Source organism: Anolis sagrei, chromosome 5 (assembly GCF_037176765.1).
Source record: "Anolis sagrei isolate rAnoSag1 chromosome 5, rAnoSag1.mat, whole genome shotgun sequence".
Classification (NCBI taxonomy): Eukaryota; Metazoa; Chordata; class Lepidosauria; order Squamata; family Dactyloidae; genus Anolis; species Anolis sagrei.
The window spans coordinates 24190494-24214457 of NC_090025.1; the positions used below are offsets into that span (position 1 = coordinate 24190494).

The window sequence follows — 23964 nt, forward strand, 5'->3', positions numbered from 1 at the left end:
CAATATTAGGGTAAAAATTCCTTCTCATAGAGTTATCTTTGAGAGGATTGAAATGTTTTAAAATAGTCATACTAGTGTGACAGATGCAGAGCACTCTGAATGCCCAGTAATAGCCATATCAGATTTTAAGGTGATGATAATGCAAAAGCAGCGGTGCATCAGTGGCTCAACCAAAAACATTTTTGGCTGATGTCATTAAAAAGATTCTATGGTGCTGTGAAAATGCTTTGCAAAGGAAGATGACTATGTTGAAAAATTGTATAATTTGTTTTTGGAATTCTCAATAAATAGAGTTTTTAAAAGTGTGGAGATATTTTGAAGACCCCTCGTATTAATTTTATACAGACCTAAGTTCTGAAGTGGTGCTTTCCACGTAAAAATACTCCATTCTGGTGAAAAAAACAATAGACCGGGCATTAAGATAACATTAGATGCATAGTTATCTGGATGCAATACCAATGCCACATGCTCTATGCACATGACTATGGCCTAGCTTGCCAATAATTCCCAAAACAGTTAGAGACTCCAGTTCAGGAGTACAAATAGTTGTGTGACAAGCTGTCTGAGCTGCTTGCTGCTCTCTGTCATTCTTTTTTTTTTTTTACTGTAACTTTTGGAGATCCCTCAGTAATGCTTTGAAGGACTGGAACCGGAAGAAAAGTGCATGAGGAGGAAAGGTCCAACCAGAAAAATATGGTACAAGCACTGGTAATAGTTATGTTGACACTTGACAGAAGCCCTAAGGTGTTTATTCCTTTCTGGGGGGGGGGGGGGGGAAGTGTTTCCAAATGGCAGAGAAAGAAGATGGTTGGAAAGGGTGGAAAGGTAACTTAGAAAAAAAAACCCAAGTCTGTCTAAGATTTAATATCTTCCATAAATTTCACAGTCTGCATACTCTTGCATTGCTGGTTCAGTGCATTTACATGCTTTTCCCTCTCTAATGATCTGGGCCTTTGGTGTACATTCACTCCTCACTGCTCTCTTGCAAACTGAACTACTTTGAGGTACTTTAGAGCTGGAAGATGAATCTCAATGAGCGAAGAGAAAGCAAAATGGTTGTTTAGTACTGCTTAGAAGACGCTGGGGAAGTCAGATTGTGGTGAAATCACTACCACCGCTACTGGGACATTTGAGACCTTAAGATAATTTCGCAAAATAAACAGAGTTATTTCATTCTAGTGTAATTAAAGAGTGAAGATTCAAACCAATGTGATTTTGAACATAAATGGTGTTCTTCCTCTTTAAAAAAAATTATGCTACACACATTTGCAGACACTGTTTGATGGAAAGTGCCTTATTCCCATGCTCTTGGAACCATGTCACAGTTCAGTGACTGTTAGAAACATTGTGGGAATAAGTAAAACCAGCAAAATGACACAAGGGGTCACTAGGGAGCTTTATTTGTTTGCTTTTATTTCACAAAGTGCAAAACAGCAAGGCAAGGGTAGATATCTAAAATTGCAATTGCTGTCCTTTCTCTTCTGCTGTCAGTTAGGGATCATATTTCAGAGTTAACTTCAAATCTTGACTTTTAATTTTTTTTTTTAAAAAAAAGAACAAGGGTAGAAAGCAGCCACTTGCAAATAGCCCCTCCCCAGCTCTTTTCCAGGGAACTGTCAAGTAAAGTCACTTTCTTCAGACAGGCAGGGGCTTAGGGAAAGAATGCCTTCTCCCACATTTCAAACACATTCACATCTTAGAGTGTCCAGAAGTATTTAATCCCCCTCATGACTACAAAGGGGCAACATCTCTTGAAAGGAAATGAATGTGTTTGATATCTTCTGAAATTATTGACCCAAACGCATGGAAGAAAATATTGTTTGCCTACAAATCTCATGGTTGCCTGCACATTTCATTGACTTCATCGGGGTATAAAACTCGACTTCTGTGTTTTATTACCTTTAGGAAGCATCAGCAGTTCTGTTGATTACTTATAGAGTCAGTGGAGGTCAGTGCAGTCAGTGGAGAAGAGTAGGAAGGACATTTTAGTCCTGTTTCCAAGTGGAGTGATGGCAGTTTGGTGGAAAAATCCTGAAGAGAATAGCCAGCTTTGTTCCCAATTATTCATTATGACAGGCCTGTCAATTCCATGCCTGTTATACTTGCAACTAGCCTTGGGGTGGACCAGTTTGTAGGTGGTCCAATCTTTCCTTTATTTTGTAGAGGATGTTAATTTTCATATAGCAGTTCAGTACACATGCCATATCTACAGGACTAGCATCTGCAGTTTTATTTATTTTAGGCATTTTAAGGTCCTCCAGTGCATCAATGGTATTCCATCAGGGACTACTAGTTACTTCGAGGTTGGAGTAGGAAAGAGACCCAAAGAGATCTGTCAGTCCAAATTGAAAATACTGGGTTATATCAGCCAGTAGCCTGACTCAATATAAGTCAGCTTTCTATGTTCCTATGATAAACTCCATTCTATAATGGCCAGCAAGAAGGGTGTAAAGAAACCAGAAGAGGATCCTGAAAGACACTTAAAATGACAGCATATTAAATGTCAAACATGATAAAGGAAAGAAAGTGCAAGGATATATTTTATATAGAGTCAAAAAAGCTGCATTCCATATTTTATGGTTATGATCTTACAGGGGAATGATCATACTGTTGTGAAATATAGCTATCCATTGACAAGACAAATGGGAGCTATATTCTGCTCCATGTATACTGCAGTTTTGAATATCTTTGTCTAGCAGTTGGCATTATTACTCATGCAGGACTTCTCCCATTAAGTCTCTCCTTCTGTCTATGGGAACAGATGTATTTAAGGTTTCAGAACAAGATGTTTCAAATGTTATCACTTTGACAGATTTAAACTCAGCTGATTTAAAACACATAAGGTACACACTGATGTACTTATCTGATCATCTTGAAACTGAAGAGTCTCTGGTTGGTTACAGTTACATTCAGTACAGATCTACTTTTTTAACAGTTTTTTTGTAAACCTGTCAGACTGATCCAGTCATCTAGCTTAGTCACACTAATTCTTCAAATAAAATACCTTCTTAATCATGACCAGCAGGTTGTGGGGTTTTTATTTATCCACTAGCCGTCCACCTGCCACTCGTTGCTGTGACCCAGTCTGGTGATTTGGAAAAGTAAAAGAGGGCTTTGGTTATGTTTTCTTGCCCTGGCGAAGGGCAAGGATTGACTGTACCTGCATTCTCTAATAGAGCTGGAGTGTCATTTTGGGGGGCAGTAAATATAATCTATATAAATAAAAATGTAATGTTCATTTGTGGGATTAATAGAACTCAAAAACCACTGGATGAATTGACACAAAATTTGGATACTATACACCTATCAGGCCAACGAGTGACCATCACTCAAAAAATGATTTTGTCATTTGGGCGTTATAGTTGCTGGGATTTATAGTTCATGTACAATCAAAGAGCATTCTGAACTCCACCAATGATGGAATTGAACCAAACTTGGCACACAAAACTCCCGTGGGCAGAAAATACTGGAAGGGTTTGGTGGACACTGACCTTGAGTTTTGAAGTTAGAGTTTACCTACACCCAGAGACCGACCGCTGTGGTCTCAAAACAATTAAGGATCTAGACAAAAATTGGCAAGAATACTCCATATGCCCAAATATGAACACAGAAGGAGTTTGGGGAAAATAGACCTTGACATTTGGGAGTTATAGTTGCTGGGATTTATAGTTCATCTACAATCAAAGAGCATTCTGAACCCCACCAACGATAGAATTGGACCAAACTTTCCACATAGAACCCCCATGACCAACTGAAAATATTGCGTTTTCTGGTGGTCTCTGACAACCCTTCTGACACCCCTTCTGACACCCCACCCCCCAAGGGTCCCGACCCCCAGGATGAGAAATGCTTTCCTTGATTTAACTCTACTGGGAGGAGGCTGATAACCATGCAGTGGGTGGCTTTCCAAGTTTCTCTCGCAATTGGCAGGGGGAATGCTAGCTAGCTAGCATACAGAGTCTATCAACAGGTGTAGGTTTAAGACATCCTGTGATTATTCTAAATGTCTCATTTAGTGCTATATTCACCTGCTCCACGGGGAAGATTTATGCCAGACAGGGTGGGCATACTCAGCAGTTGAGTAAGACAAGGCAAGGGCTGATGTTCTAATTACTTTTGGGTCTGTACTCTATGCACTATTAGTAAGTTTCTGCAGGATTTTACTGCATGCAGCTACTTTGTGCTTTGTGTTTGCACAGAATTTCCTAAATGTTAATGTTTGGTCTAAGGTGACGCTGAGATACTTAGGATGGGAACAGTGTTCAAGCTCTTGGTCTTCCCAATAACCTTCAGTTTCCTGTTGGCTTCACAATTACATAGATGTAAAGCACATACTTGTGTCTTGGCAGAATTAGGCTTCAGGTGGCTATCTTTGTAGCAACTGGAGATATCTTTCAGGACATTAGTAATTCCATTGTACAGGACATATGTTTTTTTTTCCATGTCAGAAGCAACTTGAGAAACTGCAAGTCGCTTCTGGTGTGAGATAATTGGCCGTCTGCAAGGACATTGCCCAGGGGACGCCCAGATGTTTTGATGTTTTACCATCCTTATGGGAGGCTTCTCTCATGTCCCCACATGGGGAGCTGGAGCTGACAGAGGGAGCTCACCTGTGCTCTCCCTGGATTTGAACCTGTGATCTTTTGGTCTTCAGTCCTGCCGGCACAAGGGTTTTACCCATGGCACCACCGGAGGCTCCTAGGACATATGGTGATAAGTTTGACAATCAGGATTGTCAAACTGAAGCTGCTAAACACCAGTCACAAAAAAGAACAATTCCTTGAAAAAGCATCATGAGAAGCAACTTGCTTCAGATGGTACTATTAAGCTGTGAATCAGTGACTGAATGATGCAACAGGGTTTCTAAAGGCTCTTACAGGGAGGTGTGCCATTTGGGGTCTACTTCCAGTCAAAGAATGTCTTGACAACTCAGTTACTACGGAAGTAAAAATATCTAAGTATTACAAAGGCAAGCATCGTCACACATATCATGAAAGCTGGTATAAGAGCCTACTTTCATCACTTATTTTTCCTTTCCTTTTGTACTGTGTCCATTACACTGAGTCTTTGGGGAAACAATCTTATATTGCAATATCTATACAATTCTTACAGAATATCAACCACTACAAATGTAACAATAACTACCCAAAATGATTTCTGGAAAGGTAATCTAAAAACTGAACAGCCTCTCTAGTTGTTTTAAATAGCAAGATGGGCTCAATCATTTGAGGATACAAGGTGTTATTAATCTGTTAATTTATACCAATTTCCAGTGATCATATGGAATGTAATCTAGAGCACGGTTTCTTAAATTCTTACACTAGTGATCCCTGACAAATTTTTACATGCCCCTGTTATACAGGTATATAAAATAGGCATAAATACCAAATATATACTGTTAATAAATCACCATTTACAAGGGCTTGCCAAGGCTGTTTTTCGTTTTTATGAAGTACAGCTGAATCATCTTCTGCAGAGTCCACTATAACACTGCACAACAGATTTATGTAAATGTCTAAAACAGCCACTAGATGATGTTCAGAAAACTTCTGCTATTGACATTTTTGGGACCCTAACATTAAGCTGAGGGCATCCCATTTGTGGTCAGGACCCACAGTTTAAGAAACAGTGATCTAGATGAAAGGCACTGCAGACTACTTCAACCAGAGAAATCAGCCATAGCAGAGCACCTGATGAACCAACCTGGACACAGCATTTTATTTGAGAACACAGAAACGCTGGACCACTCTCTCAACCACCATGTCAGACTACAGAGAAGCCATTGAAATACACAAGCATGTGGACAATTTCAACAGAAAGGAGGAAACCATGAAAATGAACAAAATCTGGCTACCAGTATTAAAAAAAACTCTAAAATTGATACAGCACAACAACAGAGAGGAAGCAGGCAGGGGCATCTTATTACCTCTCAACAAAAGTTTGCCCCAGGCACAGTCAGGCCATTGTATGCTAATCAAGGCGGTCAGCTGAAACATTCACACCTAGTTCCAGCAGAGAAGAGTCCTTTGCCCCACCCTGGTCATTCCACAGATATATAAACCCTTTTGCCTAGTTCCAACAGACCTCACTACCTCTGAGGATGCTTGCCATAGATGCAGGCGAAACGTCAGGAGAGAATGCCTCTAGACCATGACCATGGCCAAAAAACCTACAACAACCCAGTGATCTAGATGTTCTAGAGTACCATCACAGCTGCATGGTTTCACGTTTACTGTCATAACAACATTCTATGAAATAGTAGAACTTGCTATTTAGAAAGGCATATTTGGGATTTTCAACTGTAATGCACCATAAAATGCTAATCCCAGGATTCCATAGGTAGTCAGTTAATGTGGAATCACAGTTTTATAATTGTGTAGAGTGAAATGGCCTGGTATGCAACTCTGTATTAATAAATCTGGTCATACTTTGCTGATCTGTTTTAATATTTGTTCTGCACAAAACTTATACTGGTAATAACTTTCTGTGCTCTATCAGCAAGTAGGTATAAGATTCTTCCTGTTAAAAATAATTGAGCCTCTGTGGACCTGCATTTCCATTATTCTCAATGGAAACTGGGATAACTAACCCTCAGCCTTGTCACTTAAAGCAGGGATAGAATATACACCGAACAGCTCTATTTATCACTGAGGAAAGTACATTTTCACCAAGAAAGAAAAAAAAAAGTAGAAAAGATGTACTACCGAATGTACCAATTTCATATGACTTGGCCCTTCCAGCATTTCCGAGTTCATGAACATGTAATCCTTCACAGCCCTTAAAGGCTTTCTCTCTCTTTCTCCTTCTTATCTCTTTACATTTTACAATCCCAGATAAGTTGCTATGCCAAGTATGTTCAACATTGCACCTTTATTTCACATCTCTGGTCCTCCGTCTCCCTAATCTCTGACTAACACCTGCCTTTTAGGGCAGAATGTGTGATCAGACTTTTCCACTCCATGTGTGCATTTTGCTACTTGCTTGTCTTATTTTCCTTGTCACTGCTTACTATCTGGGGGCTTAGAAGAAAATCTGCTTCTAAGATGGCATTTCAGGAACAACTTAAGATGGGCTTTGCTTCCTGTTATTTGAATGCTGCTGCAGCTATAGCAACAGGAGGGAGAAATGGAACTCCATCTCCCATCTCTGGTTAACAGCTAACATCAGGCTGGATGGCTGTTTACAAGCCTGCTTATTAAGAATTTAAGTATCATTGGGAAAAATAAATAAAACAGCATCCACAGGCCGCCTTAAATGTTACATAATCTTGATTTATTTTCTGCCTTTCACATGCAGCACAGACAAAAAGATTGTAATTTCACAATGCTTTCATATACAGCACAAACAAAAAGGCTGTAATTGCACAGCTATATTACATGGGGAAAATGATTTGGACTGCTTAAAGAGAGATGTTTACAGTAAGAACTGGGATTCCTATAGACGAGGGAATGAACTTGTGCTTTTTTTGGCTGGAACATCTCAGTAAGCCATATGATTTGACTAGGGAACTACTGATACTTTCTAAGGACAAAAAGTTTTGTTAAAAAAGTTATATTAATACTTCTAATTTCTTGTGGATTTAGCATTTTCTGAAATACGCAAAGCTGTCAGTGAAATGAAAACACATGACAGGAAGGGCATACAACATTTGCCTTGTCTGGTGTCAAGAATATGTTTTTGTGGCTGGAATTTAGTTCATCAGACACATGTAGACATCTATGCAGATATTCAGTTAGACATGTCAATTAGGTACGCTCTCTGGCTGAAGACTGACAGCTCATCTACAATGCTCTTCTTTTTATTGTATTTGACATGCTTTGGAGAAGAGGTTGAAATGAAATAAAATGGTTTTATTCTTTTTCAAAGAAGTCATGAATTTCTGAAATCTGGCCCAATGCAAGACTCAGCTACTTAGTTTTTCAGTGGAAAATGTTTGATATTTTTCATAGAGGACTCACTAAAGAATCATACATTGAAGTACCACCTGTATTTGTTGTCATCCTATAATTATTAACATTTGTTCTTTTGTTCCTTTTGTTTTGGGCCGGAGCACAAAACAGGACCCCCCCCCCCCCCCCCCCCCAATGAAAATTAGCCTGAAATGAAAGAAAGCAGGAGCAGGTATTGTTTCCTTGCCTGCTTTTCGCAAGCACAGTTTAATCTTTTTTTTAATCCTTAGCAAACAAAAATTAAAGTCTCATTTATTCTCCTCTTCCAGGAGGCTAGCACTCTTCCTTGTCTGAAAGTGGGGAGACTACTGAAAATGCCTTGGAGAGTGTGTGGCTCCTTCTTAGCTCTTGGGGCAGCCATCTTGGGTCATTTGTTGTTGCTTCTGCAGTGCTGCCTCCATCTCTCATGCGAGGAAGGCACCCCCTCCAGCCCCCCTCCTCTTCTTCCTTCACACCTCTTACTCTAGAGCAGTGCTTCTCAACCTTGGATCCCCAGATATTTTTGGCCTACAACTCCCAGAAATCCCAGCCAGTGTTCCAGCTGTTAGGATTTCTGGGAATTGTAGGCCAAAAACATTTGGGGACCCCAGGTTGAAAACCACTGCTCTAGAGTAAGCCAGACAGCAGCAGCAATGACCCAAGGAATCAGTGGTAGCTCCAAGATCAGAGGAGGAGGGTAATAAATCTAAGGAGGAAGAGGAGAAGGGATGGAGGTGACTTCCTTTCATGAGAGATGGAGGAGGAGGAGGAGGGTGCCAAGCACAGCAGCAATAGCAGCAAGCAAGGACCCAAGGTGGCAACTTCAAAACAAACCATGCCATTGCCAAAAATGATGGGAAGGAGAGCTGAATTCTCTCCTCCCCCCCCCCCCCAATTGCCACTAGTTAAAGAAGAAGCAAGTGGGGCTGAGCATTGGGCGATGTGTGTGGAACATCATTTGGCAGGAAGAATGGTGCCCTGCCTGCCTTCTTCCTTCTGCTGCTCCTGGAGAAGTTAGAAGGTGGGGCCAGTGGAGGAAAAGAGGTAATGTTTTTAGGGAGATTTTATTTATAGAAACAAAAAAAATTCCTAAAAATCAGGGGATGATCCAAACACTTTAAAACTTGGTGGGCTAAGGATTATATATGTGCCCTCCATGTGTGGCAATTTTCACCCATCTAGCCCTAAAACTGAGGAAAAGGGGAGCCTGGAAAAGCTGCCCATTTTGACCAATGGTCTGAATTTTTTTTTTTGGACCTGGAACAAAAATGTTCATTCCCATTTTCGGGAGAGGCACTCAAAAATGAAAGCAGGGCATTATGAATGAAACAAACAGAAATGGATAGTGATTCTATAAAAATGCACAAGACTACTGTATATGGTTGTGTGTTTGTTTGTTTGTTTTTTAATTGATTAAATGCCATAATACGCCTGGGGTCTTATCATGCTATATTGGCATCAACTTGAACTGGGTACTTGACCATTTCCATTATATTGTGATTTTTTTCTCATGTATATTTGCCGAATAATAAAAGTATTACTTCTAAGGGCAGTATTGATTTTTTTCCCATCAAACTGATTTCACAAGTGGTCCCACTATAACATCTCACCATTTTCTTAAGCTAATATTATGTGCACCCCTGCATTGTTAAGGCTGTATGTTTGGGAAGTGCATGCAAATAAATATGCTGAAGGAAATAAAACCTAAGAGATTTACAAGTCTTCTAGCAGAATTTTTTTTTTTGGGGGGGGGGGGGGTAATTAGTCCAAGTAGTGGTGAAATTCTTATGAAAGAAACCCCCCTGCTTAGCACTGAGTGATTTTTCATTGCTGTCAAACTGCACTAAGATCTGCCTCTCTATCTTACTTGTGTCTCGGTGTATTGATTACTAATCTTTCAAAACAAGAGAAATCGCATCATTGGCACAAATATGTCTATAGCTCATGGGATATTTGGTAGGCGTCTTAGACTGCAAACTGATTTCCACTCACCTTTGCATTAAATGTGGTTAATGAAAACCCTGTAAAATTGTTACTGTGTACATGTACTTGTCATGCATTAAATCAACAAATGTAAACCTGGACCAAACCTGTGTAGACCTTTATAGCACTACTTTATTGTATATGTGGGAAGGTCGCAATTAGTATGCCAGGTCTCATGCCTTTGGTTGATTTCCTCATGGCTTGGTCAATTATCTGATTTTTACCTCAATAACAACAGATGAAAGAGAGAACTATGAATTTTATTTGGAAAAGAGGATTGAATGGCAATGCATACCTGGACAAATGTAGAATGGTACTCTTTTGATTACTTTCATCTTCAGAGGCCAGGGGACTATGCATGTGGCCCAAGGAACCAAAATGCATCATGTGATGGGGGTTAGCCATATATTGTTTAAGGACTGGCCACTCCCTCATGTGTCTTTTTGGATCATTTTTGGATCCTTGCAGTGTGCCCCACCCTTACACCCTCAGTGCAGTGTGAATTTTCTGGTTGTTTTGGAGCTAGATAGGAATATTCTCTTAGAATCATAGAGTTGGAAGAGACCTCATGGGCTATCCAGTCCAACCCCCTGCCAAGAAGCAAGAAAATTGTATTCAAAGCACCCCAGACAGATGGCCATCCAGCCTCTGTTTAAAAGCCTCCAAAGAAGGAGCCTCTACCACACTTTGGGGCAGAGAGTTCCACTGCTGAACAGCTCTCACAGTCAGGAAGTTCTTCCTAATGTTCAGGTGGAATCTCCTTTCTTGTAGTTTGAAGCCACTGTTCTGTGTCCTAGTCTCCAGGGCAGCGGAAAACAAGCTTGCTCCCTCCTCCCTATGACTTCCTCTCACATACTTATACATAGCTATCATGTATCCTCTTAGCCTTCTAAGCTATCCATTTTGGTGATGGGTAGGTCTCTGGAATGGCTTCTACAGTTTCTGGTACCTGGTGAGATGCAAAGGGGGTTGACTCTTGAGACTAACATTTATAATGCTCTCATTTATAATGCCATGGGACTTGTTCTGAGTTTCCAGGAAGTGAATGGCAGGGGAGCAACCCAACTATTGAATTTATCTCCTCTTGTGTTTGGTTCAAGGGAAGGATGAGGAGGGTAGTCTGAGGTTGACACCTGGCCTCAGTTGGGCCTGCATTTCATTGCCCCCCCCCCCATCCTTTCTCCTTTCACACCCAATTCATTCAAATAGGTCAAATAAAGTGGCCCCTTTTAGACCAACTTTCTATTCTATAGTTGGCCATCAAAAGAGTATTTTCCTAGAGTATACTTATGATCAAGATGCACAATGAAGCAATGAGATAACTGATTTTTTTTAAAAAAAAAAAACCCTGAAAAAGAAACAATGTTGCTTCACCCACTCCCACAGATTTTATATTTATTTTCTCATTTGCAGCTGAGTAAGCAGAAATGCCATAATGTAGTGCTCTTTAAAATAGTCTACCCAGCACAGTCATTAATATATTTCCTTGAAACAACAACAGCTTACCAGATGTTTCATCAACTCTTTCATCTACCACATGGTCCTTTTGGTGAACCCATTCACTGTTGCATTTGAAGTAGATCTGGGTAGCTGGGCTAGCTTTACAGTAAAGGTTCACAGGCTTGTTCTTCACAATGTAGGCTTCTTCAGGCTCAATGAGGAAATGTGGAAGGGGCTCTGGAGGATCAGAAGGAAAGCTTTCTGGGAGCTCATGAAAAAAGTCATCATCTGTAAGAAAGAAAACAAAGGGAAACATTAATGAACAGTTAATAACCCTAAAATTTAATCCGATCTAGATAAATGATGTTAAGCTTTTATTTCAAGGGACTATAAATGACATAACTACAATAGAGACTCTAATCCTTATATAAATAACAGCAATCATTAGAAGATTACTCTATGAAGGCTTCAAATAAATCTTTTGTGAAATTTGGCAAATTTAAGAAAGCTTTGCTGCGTTAATGGCTGTCTATTTATATAACACATGCAAAATTACAACAAAATAAGCAAAGAGGCCAATTTATTTTCCCAACAGCACGATTTACTGGCTACCAATTATAAAAAATATTGGAAGCAACAAAATATTGGAAGCTACACTGGACTTGTAGCTTATTGGTATCGCAAAATTTTCTAGATAATTATTCTTTTTAGATCTAGCAACACTGATTTAACTTTAGTAATGATAAGCAAGGATTTGCATTGTTGTATTAAGCTGTTTAACATTGTTCCAAGCACTCATTCTCTTTTCACAGTATGGTTCATCAGTAGAAAGAGTGATAAATGTTAGTATGTTACTACTGTGGGATACGACAGCTGATTAAGTACAATCTGGTCCTATATCATCGTAAATCAAAATCTACAAGGCATTAAAACTAAGTAAGTATTGACCATCTCATTCAATAGGATGAATACAATATTCTGATTCAAGTTCCCAATCAATAGTACCTTTTAATCTTTGTATATATACAGAATATTTCTATATGAGTTTATAGAACCATTTCAATGAAATGCTAACATGTATCCTTGGCTGCAACCTCATACTTAGAAAATTAATTCTCATCAATCTCTTTCACAAGTTTCATACATGTATGTTCAAGTTTGTTATGCTTCAAATCTCCAAGATGCTGAATGCTACCAGATGATAACAACAGGACACCTGCATGTGGAGACCTTGGAGAAAAATCACAATGTGAATGCTTTTGCAAGGAGATGTAGAAGGTTCTTCATTAGAAGTCATTTCTAATGCAGAGCAATGAAATGTGTCCAATTGTAAGGAGCCTTTGAAGAAGTGGGACAGGTCTCTGTGAACTAGGACTATAGCCACATAACTCAGCAGGGATGATTGAGGAAGAAGCATCTTTAGAAAAAAATAATCTGATCTTCTAAGGCCAGAGGTCTATCATTATCATTTATTTAACTTGATCCATATTTATGAAAAAAATGCTGTTACTGTATTCATGATTATTTCCTAAATTTTGATATTTCTTTTTCATTTTTACTTCCAGAACAGTCTGAGTTTGATGTGGTTAGGTAGGGAACAGAATAGGATGGAGTCACATACATGACCAGATTGAGAGTACTGTATATGTATATTTGTAGATATATATGGTGTATATGTGATGGATATCCATTTTCATAAATACTACCACCTACTATGGCTACAACTCATTTCAATTCCATGTATAGATATCTCTTTTAATGCTCTGAAAATCATATTTGTATAACTAACAGTCTTGTTCTATGTTCTAATAACAACTGTTGGGCTTTTTTCTTGGTATGTTAAAAATGAATGAAGTAAGTTTTACACAGAGGAACCAGCAAAGCCGATGGAAATGAACTGAATTTCCAGGCAAGCTTGTTGTTAGAATCTGTGAAACACAGACATTAATTCTGCTTTTTAAAGAGGGGAAATTATCGCACTTCACTTGCATAAGCTCTTTGCATTGACTTTAAACTCTTCTTGTCGATATGCAGGAACATTTGAGATACCCAAGACAAACCTTTCTCACAATGGTAAAAGGATGAGGGAGCAGTAACTATTGACAGATCTATCAGTAAGAGGCTGACAATCCTGAAGGCCTTATTCAATCTCTTCTTTTCTGCCTCTGAAGCAGTTATCGTTATACGCAGTGACGGACGCCGGTGATGATCAATAAAGCGCCACAGAATATCAAACTAAAAATACTGCAGAAAGTTAGCTCTCCTCATCACGTCAGTCTTCGTGAAGATTAAATGTCAGACAACTACCTTTCTTTACCCTAGATATACCTATATTTTCCTCTGTCCAGAATTACAAAGGATATGAAAGAGTTTTCCTGCAGCCACAGCTCTTGTAGAAAGACAGATAAAGAACAAACAATTATAGATGAAAGGGATTGGATAGATTGCTACCATGATATCTATCTTCATAGCTAGAATTACACCATGTCTTTATTGGACATGGGTAAATTGAGAGGTTTGTGGTTTCATGGACCTCCACTGCAACACAACCTATATTAGAAGAATACAAACCTTTCTAAAGTCATTTAAAGGCACAGTCTTTAACCATTTATAAAACCAAGGCTAGTTTCTTAAATGGATTCTAATGAACACAAATGCAAGAGTCAAGACCACTGTAGCCAAAGTCAAGCACAGGAAAAATTGGATAAACAATTAAAAATAAATATTGTTTTTATTGAATAAAACCTACACAAAATAAAAACTGAATGAAGCATACAACAACAAAAGTACTAAAAAGATGACACACAAAACAACCGAATGGATGCAAACACAAACCACCAAAATATAGGAAACAACAATTAACAAAATAAATGGGGAGTGACTTTCAGTGATCCCTCCTGCAGTTATATTTTAACTCCTACACACCCGCACTCTTTCTACTTTGTTTAGAAAATATACCTTATCTATATATTGAACTGATATTACCTAACAAAACCATCAATCATCACATCAAATCATTTTTTGTCATAAAGTTAGTCAAATAACTTTACCGGGCACAATTCAAGGTGCTGGCATTAGCCTACAAAGCCCTAAACGGTTCCGGCCCCACCTACCTCTCCGAACGCATCTCCTCCTATGAACCGACACGGACATTAAGATCGTCCGGGGAGGCCCTGCTCTCGGTTCCGCCTGCGTCACAGGCACGGTTGGCGGGAACGAGAGACAGGGCCTTCTCGGTGGTGGCCCCTCGGTTATGGAATGCCCTACCAAGCGACATCAGACAGGCCCCTTCGTTGCTGGCATTTAGGAAGAAGCTCAAAACCTGGCTTTTTGAGCAAGCGTTTGGCTAATCAGCGCAATTGTACACAGAATGACGGTAAACTGAACATAGGAACGGTATAAGGATACGAGACTGGATCTTGGTTGCGATCGAGGCACTGTATGAATGGTTGTGTGTTTGTTATTGGGTATGCTGTGTTTTAATTGTTATTGTTGTGGTAATTAATATTGTGTAAACCGCATTGAGTCACCTATTATAGGTTGAGAAACGCGGTATAGAAATAAAGCAAATAAATAAATAAATAAATAAATAAATATGACTAATTAATTATTTTAAATCAAAATAGCGCCTGTTATGGATGTCAAAAGGAAACATTAGAATGTGGACTGGTCGTCACATATGTACATGCACAAAAAAGTCAGAAATGAATCAGAGGACACATTTATTTCTTCTTCTATCATTTAATTGCAAATCAGCCATTTTGATTCACAGCTCCCAATACATGTATTGATAGTGCTCATCATCATACTATCCAGGTAGTACCCTCAAGTTGGTCTCTAGTGACCAGAGTGCCGTTTTTTCTAATTCATGATACATTGAGTTATGGCAAGGGCCCTTGTCTTAAAGGATGATCCCCCCCCCCCCCCAGACAGATCCTCTACTGTGATTTACTACAAAACTCAGCTGATTTTGCCAAGTCACACAGAACAATTAGGCAGTACATATTATATGCCTCTCCCAAACATCTGAAGAAACTATCGGGACGTTTCCCAATTTAAAAATAATCAAATTTAATTCAAATTCCCTGCCACTGTTTAGTATGGGTGGCTTCAATATATCATAATATTCATTATTCTTCAAAATAATTATCCAGTTTCTGCTTCCGCCCTGTTCAGTTCCCACCACTCTATTTGCTTGTTGAAATAGCCTTTCAGTCAGATTTAATTAACCAATGTTGTGATTGAAGTAATATAAACTGTGTGCTCCAACAGGACCAATAAAAACCAACCTACTAATAAGTCTTCGGTTGCCTTACGCATGCTTCTAGACACACTTTGGACCTTGTTTTCTGTACAGGATGGGATGATGGTAATCATGGTTTGGGGAAACTGGTTACAGTTCCGTTGTCATGGACTGATCATTACTTGGTCAGGTTTAGACTCACCAGGACTCCAAACCTCTGGGCCTTCAACTTCCAGAAATCCTAACAGCTGGAAAACTGGTTGGGATTTCTGGGAGTTGTAGGCCAAAACACCTGGGGACCCACAGGTTGAGAACCACTACTCTAGATGGTTCAAGTCTAGGCTATTTGGCCAATTGCTTCCCCTTGTACAAACCTGTCTTCACCCTGAGATTTTCAGGAGAGGTCTTTCTCTCGGTTCTACCTCCATCTTAAGCTTGCTTGGTGGGAACAAGAGAGAAGGCCTTGGTGGCTGTCCCTTGACTCTGGAACCTTTTTATTCAGGCAGGCTTTTAAAGATAAAGAGGTTTAAGATCATCAAGGGCTGCAGTGATTTTGTGATGTGATTATATATGTTTTTAAGGTTTTAATATTGTTTTAATATTAATGTTGTTCAATACTGTTTCAATATTTGCATATTTTACGTTGTACAGAACTGCTTTTAATTGTGAGCCGCTTTGAGTCTCTGTATGGAGAGAAAAAGCAGAATACAAATAAACAAAATAAATAAAAATACATAAACCTGAGCAGACACAATTACTTATTATTATCTACTGAAATTTTCCATTGGCAGGAGAACTGAATGTACACTAATATCCCTAAAAACATGCAAAGCCCCTTTTACAAACCTGAATGTTATTTTTTTCTAGGTAGCATCTTTCTTGTGACCTTGAAAAGCTGCAACCCTACATAGTTATGATTCTGCACAAAATCTACCCATCTGACCTTTGAGGTCTCTTAGACTACATCTGCAAATGTTTGCAGTCGTCACCTCAGCAGGCAGTCAAACTTAATGGCAACTCTCTTTCTAAAGGTGTTTGATGACTACTTTTTCTGTTCAGAGAAATATTTTTTACAAAAAGTATTGCCCTTTGTCGTTTCCAGAATACAATGTCAGTGGCCTCCTTCAAAACAATCAATAAAATTTTCACATTTGGTGAACCTTTTAAACTCTGAACTTCCAAAGTATGAAACAATTCCTCAGTTATCACAGGTGCAGCTAAAGCAAGTCACCTTGCACCTTTTCCAAGTATTTAAAGTTATGCTCTGTTGTCCTGTGCCAACACACCAGGATTCCATTTAATAGGTTCCAGGACTTTTTTAAAAAGAAGTTACATGCACCCTAGAAATCATTTATATCCCCAGTGACCACATGGAAGGACAAAGGATGACATGTCATGCCTCTGCTTCTTCAGATACACGCATTTACTCTGAATATAACCAACTGGGTTAATTCTGTATGACAATTCTGCATGGGTCAAAGTCTGGAGCATCATATAATGGAATAAGCATAAGGGTCTAAAATGGGGCAGGAGAAAATTACCACATTTCCAAGACAGTGATGTAATAGATATGATCAGAATCAAAAGGAGGTCCCCATTAATACCTGATGATCAGTGTCTAAAGGTGCCCAATTGGACCACTTGGATATTCCCTCCAACTGTCCCAGTTTGGCAGGGACTGTCCCAATTAATCCTCTATCATTTCAGATTTTCACCTGCTTTAGAAATATTCCAATTTTTCTCTCCTTCTTGCTGTCCTCAGTTTTCTTCAATTGTCAAAGTGCAAAGGAGTGGGACAGATGATGGAATCATGCTCTTCCCAGTAGGCTATGGCAAAAGCAAACTGACACAGCCTCTTCTAACTCGTGATTAACAAGCTCATTAACAACTTTTGGCATCTTGATCACACTCTGATGTTATTTGGTGACATGTATCCCATATCTATGAACATCTATGAAATGTTGGAGGGTATGTTTGCATCTATTTAGTTATTATTTTTATTACATGTGTATCCTGCAGTTAACCATAAAAAGAAAAGCCATGTCCATCCACATATTTTATACTGGGACATTCTCATCCATTTTGCAGGCTTTATATTTTTCTTCATTCAACAAGATAATAATTTTGTGTAAGAGAATGTTTAACAATGAAAAGATGATTGGATTTTGCTATATCCTACAAAAGGAGAGACAGACAGAGAACTCAAGCCATCAGATGCCATATTTTCATCTCTATCAGCATTCTAGGCCTTTAGCTACACATCTGCTGCACACCCCTAAGAAGTAATAGGCAAGCCTTATCAGATGGATGAAATCACTGCGGTAAATGTAGTTTGAGCTTTTCTAAATTCCCAGATGAGATTAGATTTTTTTTGCAACTGGAACACACAATGTTATTTCCTTCTCTCACAGACAGACAAATTGTATCTTTACAAGTCCCATTCCTGTATACATGCTAGATAGACACCTATATTTGGGCACTAGGGAGAGGAATTGCAATTTGATGTCCTCAAACACAGTGAAAACATACATGCCTTTCTCTCTGGTGCTATGGGATAGCGACGCAATAATCCCACATGCATTGGGACATTTCTCTGAATTAAGGCTCAGAGAATATAGATGAAGTGATTGTTGTGTGCATGCATAAAATGCCTATCATTCAATAAAACAAGACACAAAACCAATAGCTTCTCTATTTTTACTGACCAATACCTGTAAAGATGAATGAACTATTCAATCATTAACCATGTTTGTGATATTTTTCACTTGCAAAGACCATACATGGGGGAAAGTCTGTAAGTAATTCATTCCCATTCCTTATGATCATGATTTAAGTAATTTAAAAGGATGATGATGATGATGATGATGATGATGACGATGACAGGCCATGCTATTCCGGACCTTATATTGCTATGGAGGAAGAAGATTTCAGAATTGTGGTTGGGACAAAACCTGAATGCAGATCAAGTCTACTTTATTTGGAACTCCGAAATCCTAAATCCTAAAATTGTCCAATCAGGTGGCTGAGAGAGTGATGCCTTTGCTATCTGGTAGCTTAATAAACTTTTTTTGATGCACAAAATTATTAAAAGTATTTTTTATAAAACGACTTTTATGTTATGTGTATAAGGTATATAGGAAGCATACAATAATTTTGCGTCTAAACTTGGGTCCCAACTGCAAGATATCTCATTATGTATAAGTAAAAATAGCAATTTTTTTTTTGGGGGGGGGGGCAGGATCCAAGATACAGAATATTTCTGATCCCAAACATTTCATATAAGGACTACTTGACTTATATTACATTCTCTGTTTCCTAAGCATATTGTGAATATGGAGACTTATTCCTAGGATTTTCCAGACCTTCAGTTTAGTCTAAACGCCATAACAATAGTATGACAATGGAATCCCTTACTTAGCACCAGTTTAAATCAGAGGCATTCCGAAATGAAACTTTCTAAAGGAATATGTTTGATCCTTCAAATCAGTGTTCTCTCTACATGGTTCTTTAACCTTCTTCTGTAAAAATAATCAAATTCATTTACAGATGAACAAAACAAAATCCAAACCAATCCTGACCTTTGTCACACCAACAATGTCCTTGAATTTCAAAGCCAAAGTCACAGTCCAATGTTGCTTTCCTGCCTGGATCAAATACTAAGTGCAGACACATTCAGGAGAATTCTCCAAAGCAATCACAGAAGCTGAATGAGCACAGTTATTAGCGCCTTTCTGGAAAATGTCACATTTTTTTTAGTTTTATGAAATAAAGCACAAAACTAAGCTGATGTTGTTTGTAGCTCTATGCCACCTGGACATCTAGGTGATTATGAGCCAAACTGTTTCAATTCATATAATTTTTTATGTAAAAGGCAAAATTTGAAAACAATTTAGCCCTGCAAATTGGAAAGTGTTTAAAAATGTATTGTGAATGCATGGTTGAGATCTGTAGTCCTTTGTTTTCTTCCAAGTTTTAGCATCCTACCAGAATATGCTCGAAAAAGAATATGCTCCTCGTCTGAAGACATTGGAGGTGTCAATATTATCAAGAGAAACAAATAAAAAACCACTAGTCATGCTATGAACATTAAACACAAATATATTGAAAACTGAGAATATAATATACCGCCCTGAGTTGCCTTCGGGCAGAAATGGGCGGGATAGAAATAATGTAAATAAATAAATAAATAAATAATACTTTTTAGGCATATCACTTTTTATTTTGAAATATGTTTAAAGGTAGTTATTGCCATAGCAGATAAATCAGTTTTATTATTTGTTACTAATTAGCAATTTAATTGACTAATTTTAATATTTATTTATTAGTTTATCACCAGCCATTGTTGTACTGCATTTGAAAAGAGTTTACTATTGTGCTTCGTAAAGGTAACAGAAAAAAAAATGTACATGTGCTATTATTGCGCAGCATTAGGTACAATGGAAGGCCACACTGAAATACATGATTTTTTCTTCACCATTTAGTGAAATTACCCCTATAACTAGAAAAATAATTAAAAGCTAGCTAGATGCACCACCTACCTAATATTCCCTATATAAGAAAAATCTAAGAAATTCATGCAATTTCCATAAATTTCTTAAATTCAAGGTACACACACAACAAAAAAGCAAACTGTTCTTCTTAAAGCACAGTGTGACGTGGCTAGTTATACATAACTTATTTCAAAGATTACTGCTTACTAAGTTGGTACACACAAGCTCTAAGAAGAGAAAAAATACCGTATTCTTTACATCCCTCTACTAATCCTTACGTTGCCAGCTACAGATCAAGAGAGCATTTTCCTCAAGCTCTTTTAGCTATCTTGGTTTCAAAGTCTAGAGATGAAATTATGCTGTCATATATATGAAGATTATCTCTTTGCCGAAATCTAAAGTAAATTTTCTCAAATAGAATTTACTTTGGAATGCTTCAGGAGCAATTCACAATGAATAGCTGCCAAGATTATTCCATTCATTCACATTTGGACTCTCATCATTCATGAAATCACTCACAATGTATTACAACAAAGGCAGCTGGAGTTAATGGCATTTTAGGGATCTATGTTTCATTTCTAAAATGTTGCAGTTAAAGGTTTTCCTGGAACAACAAATCCTGTTTTGTGTGAAATTAACAGCAGGTGCTTCTTTGGACCGACAGCTTTATTAGATAGTTTTGGTTCTGCTTTTTCCCCAAAGAAAAATGCTAGTTATTTTATGGATAGAAGTGGGGTTTTTTGAACGAGTCATTCCTTGGTGCACTGTCAATGGAGATAGGCAAATATATGGCAAGTATATCTTGGAAAATGCAAACAAAATGCATGGTTACAATTATGTGTGATGCTCATGCAGTAAGTTTTTAACTTTATGTTAAAGGTAAAGGTTTCCCCTTGATATTAAGTCTACTTGAATCCAACTTTGGAGGGTGGTGCTCATCTCCATTTCTAAGTCGAAGAACCAGTCTTGACGGTAGATGCCTCCAAGGTCATGTGGCTGGCATGACTACATGGAGCATCGTTACCTTCACGCTGAAGTGGTACATATTGATCTACTCACATTTATATGTTTTCGAACTTCTAGTTTGGCAGAAGCCGGGGGTAACGATGGGAGCCCACTCCACAGATTCGAAATACTGACCTTCCAGTCAGTAAGTTCTGTAGCTCAGCGGTTTAACCACAGCCCCTGTGTTTAGTGTAAGGGTTTTTTTTTCCTGCCTTGTTATTATTGCAGGCCTTGCTGCATACCCTCTAATATTTCGCATATGAAAACTAGGCATGTGAGGCCAAGAAACGTGAGAGTGAGATCAAGACAGCAAAAGTTCTTAATAAAGAAGTACACTCAAGCTAAGACAGGCTGCAGCCATTTGCTTGTGCCTAAGCTCAGTGGGAAGAACAAGGTTCTTGGATGGTATGACATTACTTTTATTTGCATTGTTTTACTAATACTGTTTTATTAGTATTCCTCTAGTGAAGAAGAGAATTCTTCAATGGTCTAAGTAGTAATATTCCATTTAATGTCTATGATTGTGTGGCATTATTGATATAACACATAAACAGGCTGACAATCTGAATGGTGGCAGCAGTCTCCCTGGAGCAGAACTCATACTTTACCCTCTCCATGGAATGACCATTGACTTATCCATCGGTCCTATCAAAATCCATAATTTTGGCATCAAAACCTGTCCTTGACATATACAACAAGACGATTTGACCTATACATGAATATACAGTACAGTACAGTCTTGCTTATCCAACATAAACGGGCCAGCAGAACGTTGGATAAGCAAAAATGTTGGATAATAAGGAGGGATTAAGGAAAAGCATATTAAAGGACAAATTACATTATGGTTTTACAAATTAAGCACCAAAACATCATGTTTTTCAACAAATTGACAGAAAAAGCAGTTCAATACATGGTAACATTATGTAGTAATTGCTGTATTGATGAATTTAACACCAAAACATCACAATGTATTGAAACAACTGTGGATCCGGGCAGAAGGCAGACTATGTTGGATAATACAGTGTTGGATGAGCAAGGGTTGGATAAGTGAGACTCTACTGTATACGGTAATACATTTGTACATAAAATCTATTTATACATACTTCCTCAATCCACTGCATACTCTTTCAGCTAAATAAATCATGATTTCTTTGAACTGTGCTTCTCTTTTGTTTTTTGTTTTTCGATTTTACTCTGCCATAGTAATCATTTCCCACACTATGGTCCATCCAAGTTTTTCTTCTAATTTGCATCCCACACCATGCCCTTCAACTGTCTTGATCTGGCAGGGGCAGTCTGCATTAATACTCTATCATCACACTTTTAAATTAGATGTACCTAGCCAAACAACATTTTATGACACATTTTTTGCAAGGATGACATAGCTTTGGCAAAAGAAAATATCTGCCTGCTCACATTGCATGCTTAGTTCAGATTGCCAGTTCTCTTTGGGTGCTTATAAGACACTTCTGATGCTAGGGTAGCAATTTAGTTAAAACTCTGCCCATATTGAGTGGGTTTGGCTCAGATTATAAAAAGCACCTCATTTGAAAAGAAAGCTTTCCATGTCTATTTAAGCTGGGGTGGGTGGGGGGGAGTGCTATGGAAACTTCCTTCTAATTATTACAAGCCTTTTCGTGGTTATTCTTTTGTGCTGTCACAATTTCTTTTCATTTGTTTAAAACTAATGAAATATTTAAGCTCTAAAAGAAATGGGTCACAAATTGAGCAAGAAACTTTATCTGTACATCTTTTTTCATGCAACAAAAGCACTGTCTTTAGTTTATAAGAGCTCCAAGTGTGAGCTCCGGGCACTTTATCTAATTAAGAAACTGACACTAGTCAAACTAGATGTGCTCTTGATGGCAGGTTATGAGCAGTTTGGAATCATTAATATATGGTGTTCACTTTACTTGAGTAACTGAATGTTGGATTTGGAGTGCCAACAACTTGGCAAAGGCATGCGGGGTCAGAAGATAAGATCTCATCTTTTCCATTTGCTCATAAAGCTTAAATGCATTATTCCATTTAGCTTTAGATTGTTTTTTTTAAAAAAAATCAGACTGATCTCTAAGCAGCCTTAGCTTGTGAACCACCTGCAACACATGAACACAAGAAACATTTCAGCCCCCCACTGCCATTAGTAACTCAAATGGTTGACATGGGGTCAGAGAATTATTGCACCTCTAAGCAGCATCATTTCCTTCATAGTGTAAGGCTTCATTTTTCTTTGACACATTAGTCTTGAAACAGCTCCAGGCTCTTGACCCTCCTTTAACCTTGGTAACTAATTAAAGATGGACAAGGCTTAGGCTAAAATAGTTTTTGTTGAACCTATTCATTCATCAGCCCCCTAAAGGCACGCTTTGGCACTTAGGGGAAAGGCTGAAATTCAGTCTCTAGAGCCAAGTAGGGGAAACCCACCAGATCAATGGGACTTTGATAACTCAACACTTACATAAATTCCAATGATTTGAGGGTTCTGGTCTATTGGTGTCTAAAAACTAGATTTAGGCTGCTGTGTAGCATATCTGCGTGAAGATGAAAGGTGATGTAAGAACTCAACAGACTGAAGTGCAACATTTCTCATGAGTATGGTACTGTTAATGATGATGGTGCTACATGTAATACTACAATGTAGTTTAACACTCTAAATGCCAGGAGAAAGTTACTGATAAATATTCTTAAACATAAACTCAAAAATTTTATTTTATTTCATTCTTTACAGTCAGAAATAAGGTTACTCCCCTTGATATCATCTATAAACACAAAACTCTGAAAAATGTAAGTTTTTAAAATAAAATAAAATAAATGCAACATTAAGTCGATTCATTATTATTATTTTATTTCTACAAGGAAACATAACATTTGCTCA

General features: G+C 38.2%; 1 protein-coding gene across 5 annotated transcripts in view; it reads right to left on the reverse strand.

Moving 5' to 3' along the window:
- Window positions 1-23964, reverse strand: part of UNC5C (unc-5 netrin receptor C) — a 370394-nt gene that overhangs the window by 139977 nt on the left and 206453 nt on the right. For all 5 annotated transcript variants that reach the window (XM_060779209.2, XM_060779211.2, XM_060779210.2 and 2 more), the window contains one exon: window positions 11418-11639. In XM_060779209.2, the coding sequence (XP_060635192.2) occupies window positions 11418-11639 (222 nt within the window). The remainder of the gene's footprint in view (window positions 1-11417; window positions 11640-23964) is intronic.